This window comes from Dendronephthya gigantea, unplaced genomic scaffold (assembly GCF_004324835.1).
Source record: "Dendronephthya gigantea isolate DGI-Jeju-01 unplaced genomic scaffold, DenGig_1.0 000015F, whole genome shotgun sequence".
NCBI classification, from domain to species: domain Eukaryota; kingdom Metazoa; phylum Cnidaria; class Anthozoa; order Malacalcyonacea; family Nephtheidae; genus Dendronephthya; species Dendronephthya gigantea.
In genome coordinates this window covers 1036075-1059294 of record NW_021163025.1, presented here as the reverse complement: position 1 = coordinate 1059294, position 23220 = coordinate 1036075, and the positions used below count along the sequence as shown (strand labels likewise).

Sequence of the window (23220 nt, the reverse complement as noted above, 5' to 3'; positions counted from 1 at the left end):
GGCCTTTTACAAATATAATAATATAGTATAATACTCAAATACTGAATAAAACTCACTTATATTTAGAAGAATAAATTATTTAACACAATTAAATTGAATGCATGTATATACAACATAAAAAATTAAGAAATCTTTAAATGTTCTATATAAAGAGTTACATTGAAATGTGAATATATTTCATTAAAAGTATGTTGCTGCAATATAATTTCGAATTGCTGCTCCAGAATCAATACCATTATAATTGTTGTCCTCTTCCATCAGGAGTTCTTCCTCTTCCTGATCAATTGGCTCATTCGGACCAATGGCAATATTATGCTAAACGCAACATGAGGTGACAATGGTGCACACCCTCTCTGGACACATTTTCACTTCATCATGCAAAACATGAAAGCCCCATTTCAGGATCCCGAAAGTTCTCTCAATAATACACCTTGTGACTCTGTGTGCTCGATTAAATCATCGCTGGGGCTGTGTCTGTGGTTCTGGGTATAGGGTCATTGTATAAGGCATACAGGCATATAGCCACTATCACTTAAGAGAACGTCATTTTCAAAATTGACCCCTTCTAAATTGCGGCCAATAGATGATGTCCTAAATATGTGGCTATCATATGTGGCTAATTTCCCTACAAGATAAAAGTGAAGATAAATTTAATTGCTAATTTGAAGAGGAGGGAGGGGGGCATGCCATATGTGTGCATGTGTGACTTTCAACCTCTGACTTTCTATCAAGTTATAATATACACTTCATTTATGCTCCCGAGGGAAATATTGAGTCTTGTTTTCCCAAGAGGTAAACATTGAGAATCAAGGGAAAACAAAACTCACTATTCCCCGAAGGAGTGTACATTAAGCACTTTGTTATATAGAAACAAAAACATTTATGTTACACAACAATTTCATTTCAAAAACACTTTGTTATGACAATATGCAGGCAACAATTTTTCAACACCTATATAACAATGAAAGGTTGTTACAATTATAAATAATGAAATGAACAAGTCAGAGAACAATATTGACTAATTTGACTTCCGATAATAAAAATCCATTCACAATTATCCCTATTTACCCTACGAAACCACTTTAATGCACCATATTTAAATAACTATGGTATAAACAACATGATTTCTTGGGTAGCTGACCCACAATTACCTGCATATCTGGGTCTTCGGCAGGGAATGTTCCTGAGCCAGATGCTTGTAGGGTTGGTTTGATTGCTTCACACAGTGTTGTAATAGTAATAGTTGCTGCACCATCTGCTGGGGTTGCTGTAACAGTTGCTGGGTAAGGAACTGTTACCACTGGTCGTGGCATCTTTTCAAGAAATGATGGTGGCACACCACCAACAGCAGATGGGGGAATTAGGAGACTTGAACATGCCTCTGCAAAAGGGAGCTCTATGGTTTGATAATCTAGGCATCCTGATTTGTATTTATTCCTACAAATATCAAACAATATTTGACTACAAGAAACTAGAAATTGAACACCATATTTGAGAACTGCTAAATACCTATGTGGCTATGTCAATATGTAAATGCAGTACCAGCCTACCAGGCACTGACTACTGAATATAAAAATTATAGCTAAAAACTATACAAATGTACTTATCTTCGAAAAATATGTGTGTGTGTTTATAACATATGAACATATCAATGCAAAGTAAAATATTTCACGACCGACGCAGAAAGTAGTAGTGATTTACACGGTCGAAAGAAGATAGTATGTGACGAACGTCTTTTGTAAGCCATTTAAACATTCCAAACTAACATGCTTATAGCCGGTATATTAAAAATTTACATACCACAACGTTTATAATCGCCTTTCTTTTTATATATTTCACTAAAGGCGGGTTTCCACTTACAGCGAAATCGTTCGCCAGCGAAATATTTGCATACTTTCTTTTGAATTTTAACAGCATAAATAAATTAGTTCGACTTGACTGTTCCGAATTCAAAAGAAAATATGCAAATATTTCGCTAGCGAACGATTTCGCTGTAAGTGGAAATCCGCCTTAATTTACGTAATTATGCGCAAATTGCGCATGACACTACTAACCTGATTCAATCTCCCCTTATATCCCACAAAAGCTAGGTTCATCCCCAAACAACTAGAGTGTTCGCTGGACTGTTGGCTTCAACGGCAGCTGGGGTTTTTTTATGTGAAATTTTGTCTTTCCCAAGGTCTTTTCTTGCCTCGCCTTTCACCTCCCCCCCGCCACTTCTCTCTTAACCCACTCGGAGTTCTTTTTTGCCAACCCAAGCGCAATCACCCGATCGCATATTCTTTGCCAAGCTTCGGTTTTTTTCTTATTTCCAACGGTGGTTGAAAATTTCTCGCGGATAATATTGATGTTTTCCTGAGCAAGCCGAAGAATTAGAGCACATTCCGCGGCAGAAAAGTTTGGTTTTCTCGCTCGCTTAGCCTCCATTGAATGCTTTAAAAATTTCCCGCGCTTCGGACGCATTGCAACCACCGGAAATAACCGGTTCTCACCTGTTTACTCCGGATAGATTTGAAGTAAGTCACTTTTAAGGATAATTCCTTATAAATAGGAATTCTGAAGTTTTGAGGATCTTTCTAGGAATTTAGGTTTTTGAGAAATTTTTTAATTTATGTGAAATAAAATTGTTTGAATAATTTTACGAAGGACTAAAAAGGATAAAAATAAAAAATATCGACCAAAGCACACACGCGTGCAACTAAAATGCGAACATGATTTGTTTATCATGATCAGTTTTATTTTCCTAAAGAAAACAACAAAGAAAAACTTTGTAAACAAATCTGGTTGTAATTTTACGAGTTTAGGGAATTTGATTGAAATATAAGGAATTTTTGCCCTTTCCCTAAGGAAATTGGTTGTGAAAGCACCGAGTTTAGTGAGTTATCCGCCGTTTAGTCGAACGCGGTACTAAACAACGGCGGCCTTCATGCAACGAAATTTTATCGAGCGTTTAACCTGTGGTTTAACTAACTGGATAAGAAACCTATACGGTGGATTACCGTGGATAGGAGCTAAACGGCGTCTAGCTTAAACGCCTTGGGTATATACAACCGGTCCCTGCCGGCTGCCGGTCAAGTACACCTCGAAATATGACCAGCTGCTGGTCAATTAATCACTTCCTAGCATTAATGTTTTCAAATATATATTAAATGGTGCAATGTCTCTCACCTTATGTCTGAATTCTTAGCCAAAGTTGGAGCAGTAACTTCGCCTGGTTTGCTCCGATACAGGAGAGGGCAAGCACTCGAATTGAGGTTACAAAATCTTTCAAAATCATCAGCCACTGTCGATGGCACAATCGAAATATTTGCTTGCAAATGACCAACACACCAACCGTATGTTGCACGGGGCAGTTTCCCCTCGCTGATCTGCTGACGCACTGCAGAAGGCAGTGCTTTAGCGAAGCTCATAACGTAAAATTTATAGTTATAATATTGTTTACCAAGGTTTCTAAGCTTCTCTTTCAAAATATGTTAAAGTAATTTGTGAACAATTCTTGCTCATTTGTCAACGCTTCCTTCGGTCCTTCCCACGAATGCTTCCATTTGTTACAGTAGAGTTTCCTTAAAACAATCCTTCATTCTTCTTACAAATTACTACATTTGTAGATTTGTTTACTGTTTGTTGATCACTCTATTTTAAACGATTTCTTCTTTAAGGCATAGCCCTGTCAATGCCTAAATCTAACGAAAAGTGATCCAATAAATTCTATAGATTATTGCCATACTGCAGGGTTTCCAATTTGATGGAAATTTCCATATTTTATCATTTTTATGCAAATTTCGATAAAAAAAACAAGTGAAATGGAATTTTTTATTGCAATGGACTGACCTCTATTAAAGACTGAATGCAACGTTATATATTTTACTGAAAACGCCTGGGTACGAGGCTGATTTTTTGGAATTGCGATTACAATTTAATTTTTGTTTCATCTTGGAGGGTAGGAATTTTTTATTTAACTAAGTAATACTAATGCCTAATAACCGCAAACTCTGAAACTTTTAGAAACTTTAAAAATGAAATACAAATTTGTAAGTTATGTGCTGCAATCTCTGCCGCATTCCGTGTTTCTTTACCCGGTTTTAATACTGTAGTTCAATATACGCCACCAAAAATGGTGGTCCCGATGAAAGGCTATAAATAGTCTAATTCTGGTCCTATGTAAAGTTTGCAGCATGTTTGGCGCTCATATATAAACATTAAACAGTATAACCATACTTTGGTTATGATGTCAAATATTTTGACATGGATAACCACGCTGTTTTAATGGTAAAATGCTTGTCCCATGTAAAGTTGCAAGCATGTTTTGTGCATATACAAACATTAAACAATATAACAATTCTTTGGTTATGATGTCAAATATTTTGATATGGATAACCACGCTGTTTTAATGGTGAAATGCAGTTGTCCTACGTAAAGTTGCAAGTATGTTTCGTATGCTTCGTGCTCATATACAAACATTAAACAACATAACCACACTTTGGTTATGATGTCAAATATTTTGATATGGATAACCACGCTGTTTTAATGGTCAAATGCTTGTCCTGTGTAAAGTTGCAAGCATGTTTCGTGCCACGTAATCACCAGTTACCAAAAGCAAATAAGTATACGGGTGACGACAATTGTCTAGCAACTTCCAAATTGATGGTTTAAATCCTGCATGGTGAAAGTATTTTATCATGACGTAAAAGAGAAGATTTAAGTAAGTTAGAAAAACATGTACATAGCTGTTGATTTCAAGCCCATAAATATTGTGCTAAATGTCGATTTTTTGAAGGTGAATACACAACTTAGTAATTGTTGGCATTATTATGGAACACTGTTGATAATTTGATATTAAAAGCTGAAAGAAAACAACTTTAATGCCTAAAAAATACTGCCTTTTCTTGCGGATTCCATGTTGACAGAGAAGGATTAGTTTAAAAGAGGATTACACCGCGCGTTCTGTTCGTAAACATCCAACTTGATGCAACAATATTTTCGATTATCATTTGTAAAAGATAGGATGCTGAGAAAGATGCAGTATAATGCCTTGGCTTCAGCATGAAACGAAGTTTCTACCAGGTTGTTAACGATAGAATATTGAGAGAAACTCGCAGAGAAAATATCGTCACCTGCATCAGCGTCAAGTTTCAAGGGATAAAGGTGCACGGTATGCCTGCAATGCTCCTAATAAGCATTGAAGTTTGACTTTTATCTGAGCCGTTGCTTTTATCTACAATGTTCGTCTCTTGGTGACGGCGACGGTATGGCGTATGCGATTCTGAATTGCCGCTTTTGATTTGTCAAAATTTTCCCAGAACCACCTGTTTTTTACGCATGTAAGTGTGTCTCGCAGTAACTGTGGTCTATCTGTATTCTTTATCATCTGTCAGCTTGATGTCTCGAATATGAGCAGGCTTTAGGAATGCGGGTGTTATAGTTCAAACGGCCGAGTCACGTATCTACTCTCGAGAGTTTATAAATTGCATATTTAAAGCTGCGGAGTCTTGTACAAACTTTTGACACTGATAACGCGTGATAGAAACAACAAATCCTCGTGTCCTGTTTCAAATTTAGAATTCGAAGAATGTGAAGCAGCTCAATTGAATTCTGGTTGGTCCAATTTGTATTTAAAATTATAATTGCTAAACTATACGCATTTAATTGCCTTAGTAACGAGTTCCGGTTTGGCTCAATGTTTTGAAAGACATGTCGTAGATAAAGTAGATTATAAATTTCCCAGCAGTTGATGACAGGTCGTTTTAGTGTAATTAATATCGATGCAGGTGCTAGCATTTATTAATATACAGCATGAATCCTTAATTAGATTATCGTAGATCTTGTACGGACAAGTACTGATATGTACATCACGACACACTGACGAGCGACGATGGAGAATATTAAAGTGCTATTATTTTATATCGTGATAATCGTGATATTGCTCGACTCAAATGTTGTTCAGTCTTCTGTGACTATATCGAATGCACGCAGTCGCTTTGAGATTCACTATTCAGGCCAAGTGTCGCAAATAGTTGAAAGTCTTTCGGAATGGGCGAACAAATCTGCGATATACGAGGCGAAATTAGATGATTTGCAACTTTTGAGAAATACGCGAATTTTTTCACCGAAACGTGGTTCCTGCATTATCAGCGAAAGAGAAAGTTTTAACTCGGAAAACCAGACGAGATTGAGTGAGCGAATTAGAAAAACCTCGACAAAGAGAATTACATTTGTTGAAATAGCAAAGGTAAAAATATATCAATATAGACACAAGAACAGGGGGGGGACTTGGGGTCGCTGTGTCGCGTGACTGCTTAATTTCGCCATTCAAATTACCAATGAAATTGCAACAAAATGTGGTTCTAAAGAACAGCTATTGATATTGATACTGTATTCGCATGATTCCTACTGGTCCAAGTTCATAAGCGCGTATAAGGCTTTTTGTGAACCATAGTTAAAGAATTTAAGTTTTCAATCAAAAGTTTTTATAACAATCATGTGGGAGAGTATCATTTTATAAGGTTTGAACTCTGAAACACAAGGAAATTGGGGGGAAATACGTATAAGCACAAGTTTGTTCTTATTCTTTTCTACAAAAATAATCCGATTGTAATCTAGTTCCTATATTATGAAAACTTCTCAAGAGATTATATGCTAGAACGTGCTAATCTGAGAAACCACGCAAGCTGGGGTGTATTTTACTGACCTGACCTTTCCTGTTGGGTGCTAACGACTAATAAAATCTGTTCTAACTTGCCCCATTTAATGTACAAACCAAGAAAAATTTAAAGGACGCCTTCAAGTATTTTTCCCCTGAGACAAATGCTTGCTGATAATTCAGGATTTAAATCTTCATATGATTAGTTCAGATGTTATCAGAATGCTTTTTTCCTCGTGCTCTGACTTTAAATCAATCAGATAAGGCTGCATGGGGATGGTCTTGATTTTCGTCTGACAAATTGAAGTTTTTCGCTGTGCGCTAAAATAATACACCAAATCGCCAAAGGATTTCTACTTTGAAATAACCGTTCCCCTGTTTTAACCGCTAGGATTCTCGCCGTCTAACTAACAAAAACCTGACGTTTTCTAGAAACTTGGCATACAACACACGCACAGAAATTCCATGGCAACTCGCCCGCGGTGCATTATGGATTTCATTATTCCGAGACTGAACTCGTCCAAGACCGTAAAACTGGAGGGGGAGTTCTGCGTCCCCGAGCACCTAACCGGCGGAGCAGCGGTTGGCGATTACGATAACGATGGACTTGATGACATATTTTTCGCCGTTTTTCATAGTCGAAGCGTGCTATACAGAAACAACGGTAAGTTATCAAAATCGTGTTGAAAATGAACCCCTGTTCCTTGTATACCTCGCTCTTAACTTTCCATGTCCCTCGGCGATTCGTTGGAAATACTATTAAGATGTAAAAGTCACATTTTTGTTTTGCACAGCGGTGTTACCCAGAGGTGCAGTCGCCCCAAGTTGTGAGGAAGGGGTTGGGGTCATAGAACGAATAGGGTGAGGCGAGATATAATAATTGCTCCCCATCTCCTAGAATCTTCTCCTGACGGAATTTCTAAGAAAGTTGGTCTGAATCACAATAGGAATACATTTTTAGGTTAATTCTGTGATTTTGAACTGTCCTCATTTTGCAACTTAGGTGATAAAACTTTCACGGATGTTACAAGAGAGTCTGGGATAGGTCCTGCGCGTTACGCCAATGGCGCAGCCTGGGCTGACGTGGATCAAGATGGCGACCTTGACCTTTACGTGACGGCTGTCGGTGATACACGCCATTATCTGTTTATTAACTATGGCGGCCAGTTCGAAGAAGAAGCTCTGACGAGGAATTGTTCGTTGCAATTTCCTAACAAACGAAAGCTTGCAGGCATGTCGGCCAACTTTGGAGATTTTAACAACGATGGTTACCCTGATTTATACGTCACGGAATGGATACCACATTCGCTAGGAAAGGTAGTCATATTGAACACTTTGTAAAATGGAACGATGGGGGCCCCTTTAGAGCCAATTTCAAGGTGGGTTGAAGGACTAGTGCAAACCCAAAGTTCCAAGAATTGCGCCGTTATGGCGGACGAACAGCCGTCTTTGCAGAGATTACTAGAAAATCTATTGTTATACCAGTAACTGAGAAACATTAATCATGGATAGCGAGTTATTACAGTCATTTCATACCATGATGCATTCTCATCCTCAACAACCAGCCCGCTTGTTTTTTTTCTGTCTTGAAGTTACTTAAAACGACCTGACATGCAATTTGTTTTCTGAATTGTTATTTGACTTGTTTTTATATATTCTAGCCATCAGCTTCCCGTCTTCTACGGAACAAGGGTGCCGTTTCGCCTGGGTAAGATTGAACTTCTCGAGTAATATGTGAGAGCTAGCCCAGCACCATCTAAATATACTACAGCAGAATACACTACCTTGGTTGTAGAGTCAATTTAGGAAACTGATCGTTTTCTATGCAAAAATTGCTAGGACATACAAAATCAATATATAATTTTGGTTAAAGCCAAGCAGGGCAAGTCAAAATGATAAACAAGAATACAAAATGTTTACAAAATGTTTGGATATACTCTTGTTTAGATCTTGGCCCAGTTCACAAATCCATTTGTCGGCGTAGTGCATCAAAGCTGCACTTTTTATTTTGAACAGGCATTTCGAAGATGTGACGGAAATGTACCGTGTAAATATGGACGAGTTTAACTTGGAGGAATATGACTTAGGTTCAGGAACTTATTCTTTCGCGTCATCGTTTACTGTAAGTTTTAATTGAAATGCTATTGAGCCAGTGTAGAAATGTTTACATAATAAACTAGTTTATTACAAATTTTCTGGGCCTTGTTAAGAATAGACGATCGTGCCATCCTAAAAGGACTGTCAATAGACCATCCTAAAAGGACTGCCATTTTAGTTATGTGCAAAGTTATTCTTCTGGTTTTAAGGATTTTGACAACGATGGTCTTGCAGACCTGCTCGTGACAGCCGATTTTGGCGAAAGTCGCATGTTTTGGAATTTGGGCAGCGTATTTTGGGAATGCACTGAGTATTGTGGCTTAAGAGCGTTTCAGGTAGGCAATAATTCAAGATTGGGAAGAGAAAATGATTACCAATTTTTCAATATATACTGTTATACTTCTGTCAGTCACCGGGGCCTTGAAACTGGTAGGTAAGGATGATGGCTTAATGTTTTTTCACAACTTGGTCTCTGACTGACTCCAATATCACTCTGAGCTCTGGGACGTCCAATGAATAGATTCAATTGATGATTCCGTTTACAGGATGCAATGGGACACGCCATCGGTGACTGGAATAATGATGGAAAAATGGATTGGTTTTCAACCGCAATAAAGGACGATAAAGTAAATTGCTGGCAAGTTGGTTGTACGTTTGATAATGAAGGAAATCGACTTTATCAAAATCTTGGTTCTAGGCGGTTTGATGACATAACTAGCAAGGTGAATTAAGTGCTGTCTTAATATACAAAACAAACCTTAAGCAAGGTTATTCTTTTGCCAGTATACAGAAGAATAGAGTAGCCATTCCTAAATAAAGCAGAGGTCTCTTGCAATATGACAGCATCGATTCGCAGTGCATCATTCTTCAATTCGTAGCCTAAAAATTTGTTATGCTATTTCGATCGCAATCATTCTGAAGGCGAAAGTGGGTGTTTCTTTTTGCGTGATGCAAATACACAACGTACACAAATGCGTTATCTGCGCTGGGCGAAGTGTCCTTTAATTATAGCTCTTGATATTCTAAAATTTCCTTCCAACTAGGTCGTTTAATTTTCTCTTTCTTTTCTTCAATTCTCGTTTGTTTTGCTCCCTAATATAAATCTTTCTTCGTTAATTCTAGGCTGGAGTTGCCGACGGAAGTTGGGGTTGGGGAGCAGCTTTTTTGGATTTCAATAACGACGGTTATCAAGACATTGTCATGACCAACGGTAGGACATGATTCTACTGCCAACCATGAGCCTCGGCTTTAGACTATTACTTGCTGCTTTATTGAGCTGGTTTTTCCTCGGTAGGAGTTGATTTTCCAACAACAACAACAGATGATCATTTTGACAGCAAGCGAATGCGATTGTGGAAAAATCTGGGCGAAGGATACGATGGAAAGACTAGCGAAGTTAGTATACAACTTGAAGTGCATCTCAAGGAAATTTTATACGAATATTCATTTGAAGACTTCTTTTGCCCAATTTTACAACGGCTTGCATAATTGATCATTATTTTATATTATCCTGATTTTCTACATGTTAAAAAGAAGCTCGAATAAATAACTGTTGTGCTAAGATGGATTTACAAATATGTAATTCTTTTCTTTTTCACAGGTTTCGCAAGAACTTGGGTTGAACACGACAAAACAGGGAAGAGGCTTGTTAAAATGGGATTTTGATGGTAAATATCACGTTTATGTTGCAATATATCATGTAGTGTAGTCATGCATTTGCAATGTTGTTGTGATTGACCGTGGATGAAACCCAAGGATATTCAGTTTCATTTATTGCATATATGTTACTAGATGACGGGGATGTTGATATCGTGATTTGCAATAACATTGGCCATCCAGAGATTTACGAGAATCGAGGAGGAAATAAAGCTAACTTTTGGATCAAAATCAAGGTCATGCATAAGTAAGTGCATTTGATATGCGACCGTTCTATTTCTAAGGATTTTCACGCATGCATAGAGGTCTCAAACTATCTAATAGTTGCCTCATTTCAAACAACCTCTCTTTTATACTATCAATTTGTGCGAACATAGATGTCAACAAGAACCACGATTACTTTGCGACAGTCTTGGAGCCAGAATTCACGTGAAACAAAAAAGTATCAACTTTACTCAGGTATCAGTAAATGATGTTTAGACGGACAGTTTAGTCCGAATTTTTGCCAACACCTGAAGCAAGCAGTGACATTGTACTTCACCACAGAAGAAACTGACTATCGACATGGTAGAGAATACCACGGGTGTTTGATATTCGGTGTTGATATATAGCTGATCACTTTGTATTCAATGAAAATGTTTTTTTGTTAAATTAGACCCAAGAAATCGGTTCAAGTACACATTTCTTAGCACAAAGTGAAAGGATAGCTCATTTTGGTCTGGGTTCAAAATCAAACAACGTCACGGTGCATGTAAAGTGGCCCGCAACGGGATCCCAGCTTTATGTTTACAACGTCCCAGTCAACACAAAATTACAAGTCGTTCAACCAGATAGGTAATGCTTTTGTCATTCATCTGATGTGATTATCGTTTTTCTGGTAGGGGATCCACTTCGGATTCCACATTTCTTTCTTTCATCTTCGGATATACTTTGGAAAATTAAATTTTGGAAAAAACTTTCTCACCTCGAAATCTTATCGATCAATAGATCTTCAGTTCTTTTCATTGAATTCCAGAATCGCATTTTTTATTCCTGTTTCGCATTCTTAAACTTCGGATTCCTAGGTTTGGATTCGGGATTCTTAACCTTCCTATATCCCACCATGAAAAGGTCTTCTAATGTCCGGATTTCCTTACATTGTTCATATACATAGGTTCATTTTATTTGTTTAGCGGCATCAAACATACCAATTACTCGTCGCTGGAATCTTGTTCTACATTGAAAATGACCGAAATTACAAAGCAGGTGAAGTTGTAACTTAACTGTTTTCATTGAGTATTGTCAGTCTACTCCTTAACTAAAGAAAGCCCTAGGATTTGCATGATACAATTAAAGAAGGCTACGAATATCACGAAATTACCAACAGTTCACTGTTCACTGGCCTGCACACATTTGTTTTTAAACTTTCCTCCTTCATTTTCATTTCTCAAAGCCAAAACAAGGGCGAGTTGAGATAAACTCAGGTCACCGCACAGTTCGTTTCCTATCGGACCAAGTCGGATCGCTCGAGGACTTTGAACAACAAGATTTTTCCTACAAAGTGCAAATATTTCCGAACAACAGTAATTCTGTGAGTGTCGAGCGTTCAGCAACGATATACGTGAGCGAAGTGAACGAAAACTGCAAGGACGGAAAGCCGATTGAGCACGAAAGTCTACGACGGACTAACGAAAGGTTGGTACCTGTATGATAACTACGCATTAGGTGGTCAACAAATTCGGGACATGTCGCAGCTCTCGGAAGCTTTCGTCCAATTGGATAATGCTTTTCTATGCTTTCTAAAGAACGAAGCTATGCTATTGGTTGAAACAGAAACGTATTGTAAAGTTCAGCCAATGAAAATCATTCTGGCGAGGAGCTGCGACACCACCCGCGGGAGGGAACAAATTCTAGTTTCAATAACAGCTATATATAGTGAATTACTATATTTTTCTCCTTATATTCTATTTCCGTATACTTCAATCTACATATTTCATACTTCCACATCATATTTCCACAACTTCCATCACAGGAGATACGATGGTGTATCGAACAACAAGCAGCACGTCATGTGGGGTGCAGTGAGCGAGAATCTTCGCCGCCGTACGTCGCCGGCTTATTCCGACGGAATAGCCACTCCTGCAAGTGTCTGCGTTGCAAAGCAACGGCTCAACGATACCTGCCCCTATACTCAAGAGTACAGCGGTTACGGCTCCACAAGACCTTCACCACGTCTCATTAGCAATGTACTGTTTCGACAAAGTCGATCGATCATCAGTGAACGAAAAATAAACGATTTTCATGTTCACTTTGGACAAGTAGGTTCAAACGACTAAACGCACGATCTTGTAAATTCCTTTGAATCTTCTAGCAATTTTTTTGCGCTTACACATGCCAAGATCGATTGTCTCCAAGAATTAAACCAATTAATACAAGAAGTTTTACCACTTTTTTACTACATTTTTAAGTTTTTAAGTCATGATACCGACCTAACTACCATGATGCCAAGATTTGAATTCCAAAACAACCTGAACGATGTGTGGCTGCCAATAACTGTGCCAAAGGTAAGTAATGACGAGTGATTAATAAACTATCTGTTTAACCCTCTAGTGGCCTTTGTGACACTTTAGTATTTTACTCTGTCTAACGCCAGACGATTTATACTCATCACAGGGAAACCCTTGGGCACTAGAGGGATATTCTCGCTTGCACGAAATTATAAATCCGTCAACTCTGCTATTACTCATAGGGAGACGTCTATTTTGATCTTGGAAATTCCGATTCATCATATCTACCATTTGTAAGATCTATTTACAACAGGTGAAGTTTCATTCTTATTAATAAAAACCATCTGGCTTTGATAGTAAACGTGGCTAAAATGGGCCTGGTTGCTTTAAAGATATACCAAGAATGCAAATTTTCGCTGTCTCCTCATAAAGTCGGCAGCATCATTTGTAAATAGTGCAGCATTACTTTCCTGTACGTCGTCTCTTCCTGACAGTTCCTGTATCTCGGGGAATAATATATGATAGCAAGTTTGTAAATATTCCCACTCGTTTGAGAAGGACTTTGAAGTCGAAATATCACCGGGAATTGTTGTCTTGTTTCATACAACTGATATCTCGAGTTTATAATCTTATTTATAGATGCACGGGCCGCGAGGCAGGCACTCCAAGAGAACAAGTCAATCTTATATCATCTTACATCGATGGCAACATGATTTATGGAAGCGATCCTGAAAGAAACAAAGTACTCCGAACATTGTCAGAAGGAAAAATGAAAATTTGGGAACACGAGATGCTGCCTGTATGTCAATTAATGTTGCGAGCTTGTGTTGAGTATTTGTGGTTTTGACGATCATTTGACGATCATGTGACGATCATTTGACGATCATTTGACGATCTTTGAACATCGGTTGCTCGAATAGGCCATGATGCCAGTGATGATGCATATCAGCATATAGAGGCTAGTGGTGCCGGCAAAGGGGGGAGGAGGGGCAAAAAAGGGCGCCCTCCCCCCAATAATTTCTATAATGACTTCTACTTTTCTCTCTACAGTTAAATCAATTTGGTGCGGCGAATTCGAACGATGTTGGTCGTTTGACGAAACGGCTTTTCTTGGCTGGGGACACGCGTGCTAACGTCCAGCCTGGACTTACAGCCGTGCATACGGTCTTTGTTCGTGAACACAACAGACTTTGCGATGAATATCTCAAAAATAAACCGAATGTTAGTATGGTTAACTTATCCAGTTATTTATTGGTTATTCGAAAAAAATATTTGCAAACAAATTGATGATTCCTGCTGTGAATTTTAAAACATCTTTTCCGACTATGCGAGGGGAAGAACCCTGCATTTTATTATTGTAAAAAAGAAAAATATAGAATATGTTTAACCACCTTTCGAATGAAACTTATGACATATTTCTAACTGCAAGATTGACGTTATTTTCTACATGATTTAGGCGAATGATGAGGAGGTTTTTCAGCATGCAAGAAAGATGGTCATTGCAGAACTGCAAGCTGTAACATTTCGAGAGTATCTACCCTCGCTCCTTGGAGGATCAGAAGATATACCATCATACGCATATTATGACGATAGAGTCGATGCCACAACTGACCACTCTATGACCACAGCTGCATTCAGGTATTTTTATATTCCCACAGATCTCTTTTAAAATGACAGAAAAACAGGGAAATTACTTTTTACCTGTTTGTAGTAGAAACACATACATGTATCCTCCGTTTTGTTCTGATACCATTATTGTACCGTCTAGTACCTTTAATACCCATAACAATGGAATTGGTGCTTTAGAATCAGGGCAGTAACCCGCTCAAAAATGATTCCCGCATAGCCTGATAAAAGTCTGATCGGGATCAGAAAAAGTAATTCTCAGTCTACAGAACCGTCTTGGTGACAGTTTTGAGATGGTTTAAGACCTGGTAAATCGTAGCCTATATTCTGCATCATAGGTTTGGCCACAGCCAAATAAACAGTTTGCTGTGGCGTCTTGACGAACATGGTGAGGCAATTCCCGAAGGACATTTACAACTGAGAGAGGCGTATTTTGCACCTGAAAGAATCATCCACGAGGGTGGTATTGATCCGATCCTCCGCGGATCCTTTGCCCAACCCGCTCAACAGGTTGATACCAAGGTAAGTTCATGATTGTGTATAGCCCGAATTAAGGCTAGTTTCCACTCAGGAAAATTCTCCTATGGATCGGACAGGACAGGAAAGTTTCCTTTGTATAAACGCCACCTGAGAACTCGCCGACAAAGGAAATTTTCCTGTTCGTTCCGAATCCAAAGGAGATTTTTCCTGAGTGGAAACTAGTCTTTAATCAAGACGTTTGCACCTTTTTATTGTATGACTTATTTGTTTCATGCAGTCTACTTGAACAAAACTGTTGTTGTGACCGATCAACAACGGTTTGTTGACAACGCATTTCTGAGAAAGTTCCGTTGCCCCAAAACATTTCAAACTAACATATTTGTATGCCGTTCTAAAGAGAATAACTTTTGACACATTCGAAAGAAAAAACTTTAGAGAATAGCAACGGCATTTCGTTCTCGTTTGAACAGATGGTTGACGAGGTGCGAAGTTTTTTGTTTGCATTTAATCGTCGTGGTCAGGATCTGACCTCTATCAATATTCAGCGTGGTCGAGATCACGGTGTGGCTGATCTGAATACTGTGCGAGAGAGCGTTGGCTTGCCAAGTAAGATTGTTAGTAGGAATTATTGTTGAATTATGACTGTCGGCTTGTTCCTAATCAGGGTAACTGGGAACGGTTACACGAAAGCCAGATAAAACTATCCACCTGATAGTATTTTTCAACCGTTCTAAAAATGCTTGAAAAGCGACAAAGTTTCATCTTTGGGACCAACAATAGATCCTCGATTTAGGAATATACTAAGATTAATTGAAGTTATAGCAAAAAACAAGTGATTTTAAAGCAATTGAAAAAAACACTATTCAGCTTTCATACTGGCCACTGATGTTTACTCGTTTTTTCAATTCATTGCAGAATACAAGTCGTTTGACGAGATAACAAGTGACAGCGAAATCGTATCAAAACTGAAAAAATTATATGAATACGTGGATAATGTTGATCTGTGGGTCGGTGGTCTGGCGGAGGAGCATCGTAGAGGAGAACTGGGACCGACATTCAGAAAGTAAATATCTGCATTTATATTTACCGATCAAAATAAAGATTCACGATTCAAACAAAGTCACGAGTTTTATGCTAGAACTTGAAAAATCCGTATTTTCAATGTTGCTGCTGTTAAAATAACAACATGTTGTATCGTTTGTAGGATTATTCTCGATTCGTTCCTACGTATTCGCGATGGGGATCGATTCTGGTACGAACAGATCCTATCACCTGAGGTACTAATTCATTCTTCTCTTTTGCTTAAAAGAAAACAAACACATAGCGATCTATTGCGAACATATAGCGATCTATTACTGAAATCCTTAGTCCTGAAGTTATATTACATCATTTAAACAAGTCTAGTTCACCCTAATCTCAAGAAATTTCTGTGATCCAAAATTAACGCTATTTTAGCAACGAAAGTTGCAGGTTACTCATTAGTTAGTGCAGTTGCTATCAGCAAAACTTGCCTGAAACAAGTAGAAAAATAAATGAATGCTTCAATTATTTTAGTTATAATGCGACGATGTGTAACACAGAGAATTTTTCAATATATTACAATTGTACCCGGATGAAATTTCCTAATTCTATTTATTAGGAAATCGATGCCGTGAATAATTTGACCTTATCGGAGATTATCCGTCGCAATACGAACATAACCCACGTTCCACGCCACGTATTCTACTCAACTCGACATTGCAGTGACGTGATAGACGAAGAGTGTGTTCCCTACGCCAGCGAACCGCCGATGGACCCAAAAAAGCGCCTGAAAAATCTGGAGCGAACCGTTTTGGAACTTCGCGTCAAGTGCGAGAAGTTGAAAATCGCGCTGGCTCAAAGGGAGAACGAAAATAAAGATTTAACAAATCGACTAATGTCCTTCCAACAAGAAAACAACTCGACTTTGAACGGCACGTATGAACAAACGGAGGAAAGAAAACTATCGGCAAATGATCTGACCATGGAACTGAAATTTCGCATCATAGTCCTGGTTTTAATCGGCGTATTGTTCACAACCACGATGGTATGTTTCGTGCTCTATCTTCGAGCAAAGAAGCAATGCAAAAAACTCCATTCACAATTTGCGGACGGCGGTTTCGTCAAAAAGATTACAAAAACCACAGCGCTTTAGTAATGAATTATTAACTTATTCCTATATTTGGAGTATTATAAATACGTATTGTCGCGACCTATCGCGCAGATGAATTTGTATATATTCTATAAACTGGAGATTTTAGATTGCAAATATTCACAAAATTAACACAAAGAAATAAAAATTTCTTTATATTCGGGGACACGATCTTTTTAACAGGATCTTGGTTTTCTCAGACACACGTCGAGTAATGAAAGAGCTGATGATTATTCATATACGTAAATTTGTTGCAAACCTGCAGCTGGACGAATTACAGCAGGTATGCGGCAAATTCGTACATGCATGAAAGACATGGAAAGCACGTGAAATTAGCACACGGGAAATTAGGACATCCAAAAATCTAAAAATGACATAGCATCCATGCATCAGCGACGTCTCGATGGGAAGCGTCAAACGCAGCGCATTCTTCTTCGTCGAACGTAATAATGATTTGCAATAATAAACATAGATCGTGCGACTTAATTGACCTTGAAACAAACACTAGTGAATGCGTCCCATTGGCCATTGACAAGAGCGCGTTTATCAGAGAAGTATTAGACGCAATATAGCTACAACAAGTTCTTCCTGTTGGAGTTAAATAGTGTATATATACCAACCCAATTCAAGATACAAGGTGTGGACTAACAATACCAACATATACCAACATGCCTGCCCAACCAAAACACCCAGTGAATATAACATTGTCATTGATAATGCAACCGAGACGTTTGCTGAATCTCAAAGTTTTTCCATTAATGTTTCTGATAATCTTTAACCTTCAACCTTTTGGTAATGGTCTTGATTTTTGCTTTTACGGACCAAACGAAGGTAAGATCTTGAAAATTACGTGTATTCTTGTAACTTTTGCGTTCGAATACAAAGTGTAATGCAGCTGTTTGTGAGTGTTTAATGGCTGCAAGCTAAACAGCCTTCAAGCAAATGGCACAACGGAACTCGCTGTGTTGAACGCAATTCGGCTCAAAAGGTCCGGGAATATTCAGTCAGTTTTTGAAATAATTGACTATGAAAAAAATTTTGAAAGGATTTTAAAATCGTCAAAAAACGTTATCCAGAGCGATCCCAAACGGTTGAGTTTTTCAAACGCGCGAAAAATTTTGGCCAAATGTGATAGTGACAGAACATTCAACTTCTCCCACGCCAAAATAGGTCAAATTGCCAGAAAGAGAACCAAATTCGCGAAAAATGGGCTGAAACAAACATGAAAAATTAATGAAACATTTTTGGCTGTGTTCATAATCCAGCTTAGCGGAGAATAAACCAAGCCTATGTCTTCGAGGTTGAAATGAGTGAAGAACATAATCCTGGTAGTCATTCTCACAATAGCATGTATGTGCTTGTTTGCTTTTAAAGACTTTTATTAGCGCAATATCATCTCACACTTCGTATATTTAATTTGTAACCGGGATCATATATAAGCAGCCACTTACTTTCTGTCATTTCTTAAATGCATTCGACGCAAGTCGAATTATAGCCGTCAGTTTTTTTAACTGAAATTTGTCGAATTTCGGTAAACAAAAATTTGTTTTTTTCTGAGTTTAGTGAGTTAGTTCCTCCTAAAGCATGTCAGCTGACACTGTCAAAAATATATAAACGCAACTTTTACACTAATGAAAATGCCATATTCATAAGTATTAAGAGCGGTTTAGGTCATGAAAATTGGCTATCTTGCGCCAATGTCATCGTGCATGCCCATCTTTTGTTTTCCAAAGGTCGTCGTTTGAACAGCGAAGTGATAGAAAAAGTCCACGCAGAAACGGGAGTAGAATGCATTTACTTTTGTGCACGTGACAATAAAGCGTGCAGATCTACCAATTTCAAGAAATGCTCAGATTCCGAAACAAATTGTGAATTCCTCCAAGATATCGCATCAGAGATCCCTGCACAACATTTTCATCATCACAAAGACTTCGATTACTACGAATTGACAAATCCTAATAGAACTAGGGTAAGTCATATAGTTGTTAGCTATTTTAAATAATCACAAACGCTGAAACCATAGCGATATTGCATTATAACTAAAACGTGTAGTTATGGGCAAAGAAAGTCTAAATGTCTAGAAACCGGTTATTAATTATCAGCTGTCCCATCTACACTAAATGCTATTTAGATAAACTTATGGAATAGAATCGAAAGGAGATAATCTATTTCAAGTTGAGCGATATGGGAAATAGCGGTGACATAGAAACCATACTTGTTGATGAGTATTTTTCATTACTTGAATTAAGCAACAATTACTGAATTACATATTTCATTGATGATCTCTTCCAGACTTGCACAGAGCCCGATCAGGTATATTCCACTGGTAAGTCTAACTGATTCAGTCTTACAAATGAATAGAGGACAATCACTATCATACATTTTTAAAGAATATTTGTGGGGGCAGCATTATTTCTTTTCCTCCTTATTCAATTTAGTTTCAAAACAATGCAAAGTAGTTTCATCTTGCAAAGACTTGCTTCTGAAGAAACCGTGAGTTTATTTACATCTAAGTTTGACATATGTTTTGTTGTCTGTATTCCTACCTGGAAAGTACTTTGAATTGAAAAAAGTTATTTAATCTAGATCAACGCCTCATGGTACTTACACTCTGCAGTTAAACACATCCTCGACACCATACAAGGCATATTGTCACATGACAGATATTCCAGGTTGTGGAGCTGGAGGCTGGACACTAGTGTTCAAAGTGGACGGAAATAAGGCAAGATTTCATTGCACCAATCAGCAATCATCGTTAAATGAAGCATCAAATTATAAAAAGAAAATTAAAGTGCAACTGATCAGATTCGTCTAGTTTTCTGAGCTTTATCAACGTTACAAATTTTGTTTTTTCTGTTGAATTTTTAGCCTAAATTTCATCACTCGCCTTGCTGCACACAAAAATATAATTTTCACCATTTCAAATAAACAATTATTATTCTCTTAGCAAACATTCACCTATGGATCACCTTACTGGACGAACAAGGAAAGTTATGCAGTTGAAGATGGACTTGAAGGACTAACAGAGAAAGAAAGTAAACTGGCCTCTTATTGGAACACTCCTTTTAAGAAAATATGTCTTGGCATGACCGTTAATGGCGCCAGAAGATGGATGACGCTGAATTATGAAGCCAGTTCGCTGTACAGTTTGATCGCAGACGGGCAGTATCGAAACACAAGCGCTGGACGGGCTGCGTGGAAATCTCTGATCGCAGGCTCATCTTTACAACCAAATTGCAACAAAGAAGGATTCAGCATTGAGGATAAACAAAATAAAGATAATAAAAACTATGCACGTATTGGATATCACGCAAATAATCAAGATGATTGCGCAACGCCTGATTCATGCATAGGATTTGGTATCTCCTACAACTCTTGCGACATGACGTCTGACATAACATGCGGTAATATTGCACAATGTAGTGGTATCGATAATGGCAAGAAACTCACTCCAGCATTCGGATATATTTTAGTTCACTAGTACATTTTAGATACAGACAACGGCTTGATAAATATTGTATTTATTTTAGGCATTAATAATATTATCATATACACTGGGTTTGATAAGTTTAAACAAATTAAATCTGTAATTGTATGCATGCAAGGCCCAGTTGTATAAAAGACTAGTTAACTTTTAATTGTAGTTAAAGGCAGAATTGGCCAATCAGAGTCGTGTATTCTAAGTTAACTATACAAAGCGTAGCTAAATAGTTTTATACAACCAGCTCAGGTAATTATAACGTAGGTTGTGTGTATTGCAGGTAAGCGTAATTTTTTTCAATGACATTTGTAGCAAAGAACATGTAATAACAAAAATATTCATTGAATAAAATAACGCTACCCGTACCCGCGGAACAGAAGTAGGGGGTTATTTTCATCCCTTCAATCGTAGATATTGAATGAAGGACAGAGATCAATCCTAAAATCCTCATTGCCATGCAATTAATGCATGTCTTCGATGAAAAATTATAGGTGAACTTTAGTTCTATATTTAACCACGAATTTCGGGCATTGGTGGTATAGATCTTTTGCTTTGATATATTAAATACATACAATGCTGTGTGTATTGTATAAACTGGTAAAATATGTTGGTTCTCAGTTCAGTAAACAAGTTCAGCTAGAATGAGAAATTAAAAAAGTATGAAAAAGGCAAGTTATACGCACAGAAATCAAGCTCTATAAATTTTGCGATTGAGAAAGTATATTTCTGCCCTACGAGAAGGGCATTTTATATATATATTTATATGCCCGTAACATTTGGGTCATTTTGCTAATCTTGAGATAAAAGTTTGAATTACAGAATTGAATACAGTTAAATCCTAATACTAAAATTGCGAGAGATGTAATTCATTGTACAAAATAATAAATTTCAAGAATAGATTTGCTGTTGTACATGACTTATTAGCTATATGCGAACGCGGTGCGACGATCAATTTCACGTGGCAAAAACGTAGCTTTTTCATTTGGACAATTTGAATTTGAGATGAAGTTTGAGGTGTCTAACTTGATGTATGATAAATAAATAACACTCGAGTGTCCTAGCTTCAATGGAACTGGGTCGTTTATCACTCAGCGTCGTTAATTTCTAACACAACATATGAGAGACATTGTCCGGCGAGAAACATATATAAGCAGTTAACCAAATTAGTTCCAATTAAAGTGTTTAAACTAAATTGCAGTTTTATAAAGATAACGACTAAATGTTTAAAATATAATTTTCCGACAAAGTGAAAGCTAAATTTTAGTTATTTCAGCCACTTAGATCAAACGAAATGGGCTCTTGAAGAAGTGTCTGCTTAGTAAATAACTCGTTTGCATAAATTTTGAGTATACTCATTATATAGATAATTTATGGCCCAATTCGTGAGTGCATGTGTTTGAAACTGAACTGTCTTGTCTGTCTTGCCATCGGTGTGTAATATAAACCAGTACACATAAATACAAAATTCAAAGTTACATTGTGATATATTTGTAAATCAATAAGTTATGCGACAATGACCTCATCATGTAAGCATGACATTCTTTGAGCACAGGTGAAACTCGAGTGCCCCGACCCTAGTTTGAACGCGACAGGGTCGTTTCAGCGTCTTTAATTTCTGACACAACTAAAAAAAACATTGCTGGGAGTCAACTAATGTAGAAGGGCTTGTGACTCATCGAACTGAAAGCTAAACTAGTTCCACTACATTAAAATAAACGTTTTATTTACTAAACTAAATAGTTTTTATTATATATTTAGCCGACCGATCGAAGATATAAGAAGTTTATTAATAAGAGGATGTATTTTTCTATATCGCGTAATATATGCTCAAAACCTCAGTGATATATCTTCATGCAACAGCATTAAAATTTTCAGCATTAGAATTTTTTTGCAAACCTGAAAAGCATCTACAAAGTATGTTTACTGTATAATCTCAAAATATTGTGAAAATGAAAGGATTTCTCGGGATAGGCCGAGAAGAAAATGACACTTGAATCGAAGCTTCTTTTGTATTCATTTCAGTTATAATGGCGTTGACATTATAACATTGTTGATAGCTGCCGCATTATATCTTGTAATAACTCCTTTGTTTGGTGTTTTGCATTCACCAAATACAGTTCAAAACTTAGTTCACAACATAATCTAAAGAATAAAGGTAAAATAAATGGATTTTGAGTGGTACGCCGAAAAGATTTATCTCATCTTAATGATCTAAATGAAAGATCAACTAGTTTTACATCTAGTTTATATTAACTATATTCCACAGCATTGACATTGTAACTGAACTAAACTTTTTTAGGCCTTCAGTGGAGAAAGAAGCACGATAATTGCGTGGGGGGTTACATGTTTCTATATTCATGTTGTGCAAGATCAATTTGTTTTCAAATTGATTGGTTTTACAAGGCTGTTAACATGAATATATGAATATGTCCCCCCCCCCTAATTACTGTGTTTCGTGTTTCCGCCTACGCGGGATAGAAAAGTGGTCATATAAACACTAATTAGTGTTTGTATTACAAGCGGGATCCCGGAAATTGTCCCGTCAAGGCTAAGCGGGATCATATAAACAGGCCCTAAAGCACTA

At 37.5% G+C, this 23220-nt stretch overlaps 3 protein-coding genes across 3 annotated transcripts in view; 2 read left to right on the top strand and 1 right to left on the bottom strand.

The window, feature by feature from the left end:
• LOC114520257 (D-glutamate cyclase, mitochondrial-like) overlaps nt 1-3631 on the bottom strand; it is a 46454-nt gene extending 42823 nt beyond the window's left edge. Inside the window, exon 1 of the mRNA XM_028540490.1 lies at nt 3169-3631. Within this exon, the coding sequence (XP_028396291.1) occupies nt 3169-3410 (242 nt within the window). The 5' untranslated portion in view covers nt 3411-3631. The remainder of the gene's footprint in view (nt 1-3168) is intronic.
• A 2222-nt stretch (nt 3632-5853) lies between these two features.
• On the top strand, nt 5854-17286 carry LOC114520264. Its single transcript, XM_028540497.1, has 26 exons — nt 5854-6229; nt 7073-7304; nt 7644-7957; nt 8302-8348; nt 8657-8762; nt 8947-9072; nt 9283-9459; nt 9860-9947; nt 10032-10132; nt 10338-10404; nt 10529-10640; nt 10771-10852; nt 11049-11227; nt 11566-11638; nt 11826-12067; nt 12405-12690; nt 12841-12936; nt 13122-13192; nt 13519-13678; nt 13930-14100; nt 14336-14517; nt 14844-15027; nt 15456-15591; nt 15901-16048; nt 16190-16262; nt 16625-17286. Exons 1-26 carry the CDS (start codon nt 5873-5875, stop codon nt 17156-17158), a joined length of 4344 nt encoding a protein of 1447 aa, XP_028396298.1. The 5' UTR covers nt 5854-5872; the 3' UTR covers nt 17159-17286.
• A 2317-nt stretch (nt 17287-19603) lies between these two features.
• LOC114520180 (uncharacterized skeletal organic matrix protein 5-like) lies at nt 19604-20636 on the top strand. Its single transcript, XM_028540408.1, has 3 exons — nt 19604-19648; nt 19773-19877; nt 20103-20636. The coding sequence occupies exons 1-3, from the start codon at nt 19604-19606 to the stop codon at nt 20634-20636; spliced, it is 684 nt and encodes a 227-aa protein (XP_028396209.1).
• The last annotated feature ends 2584 nt before the right edge of the window (nt 20637-23220 follow it).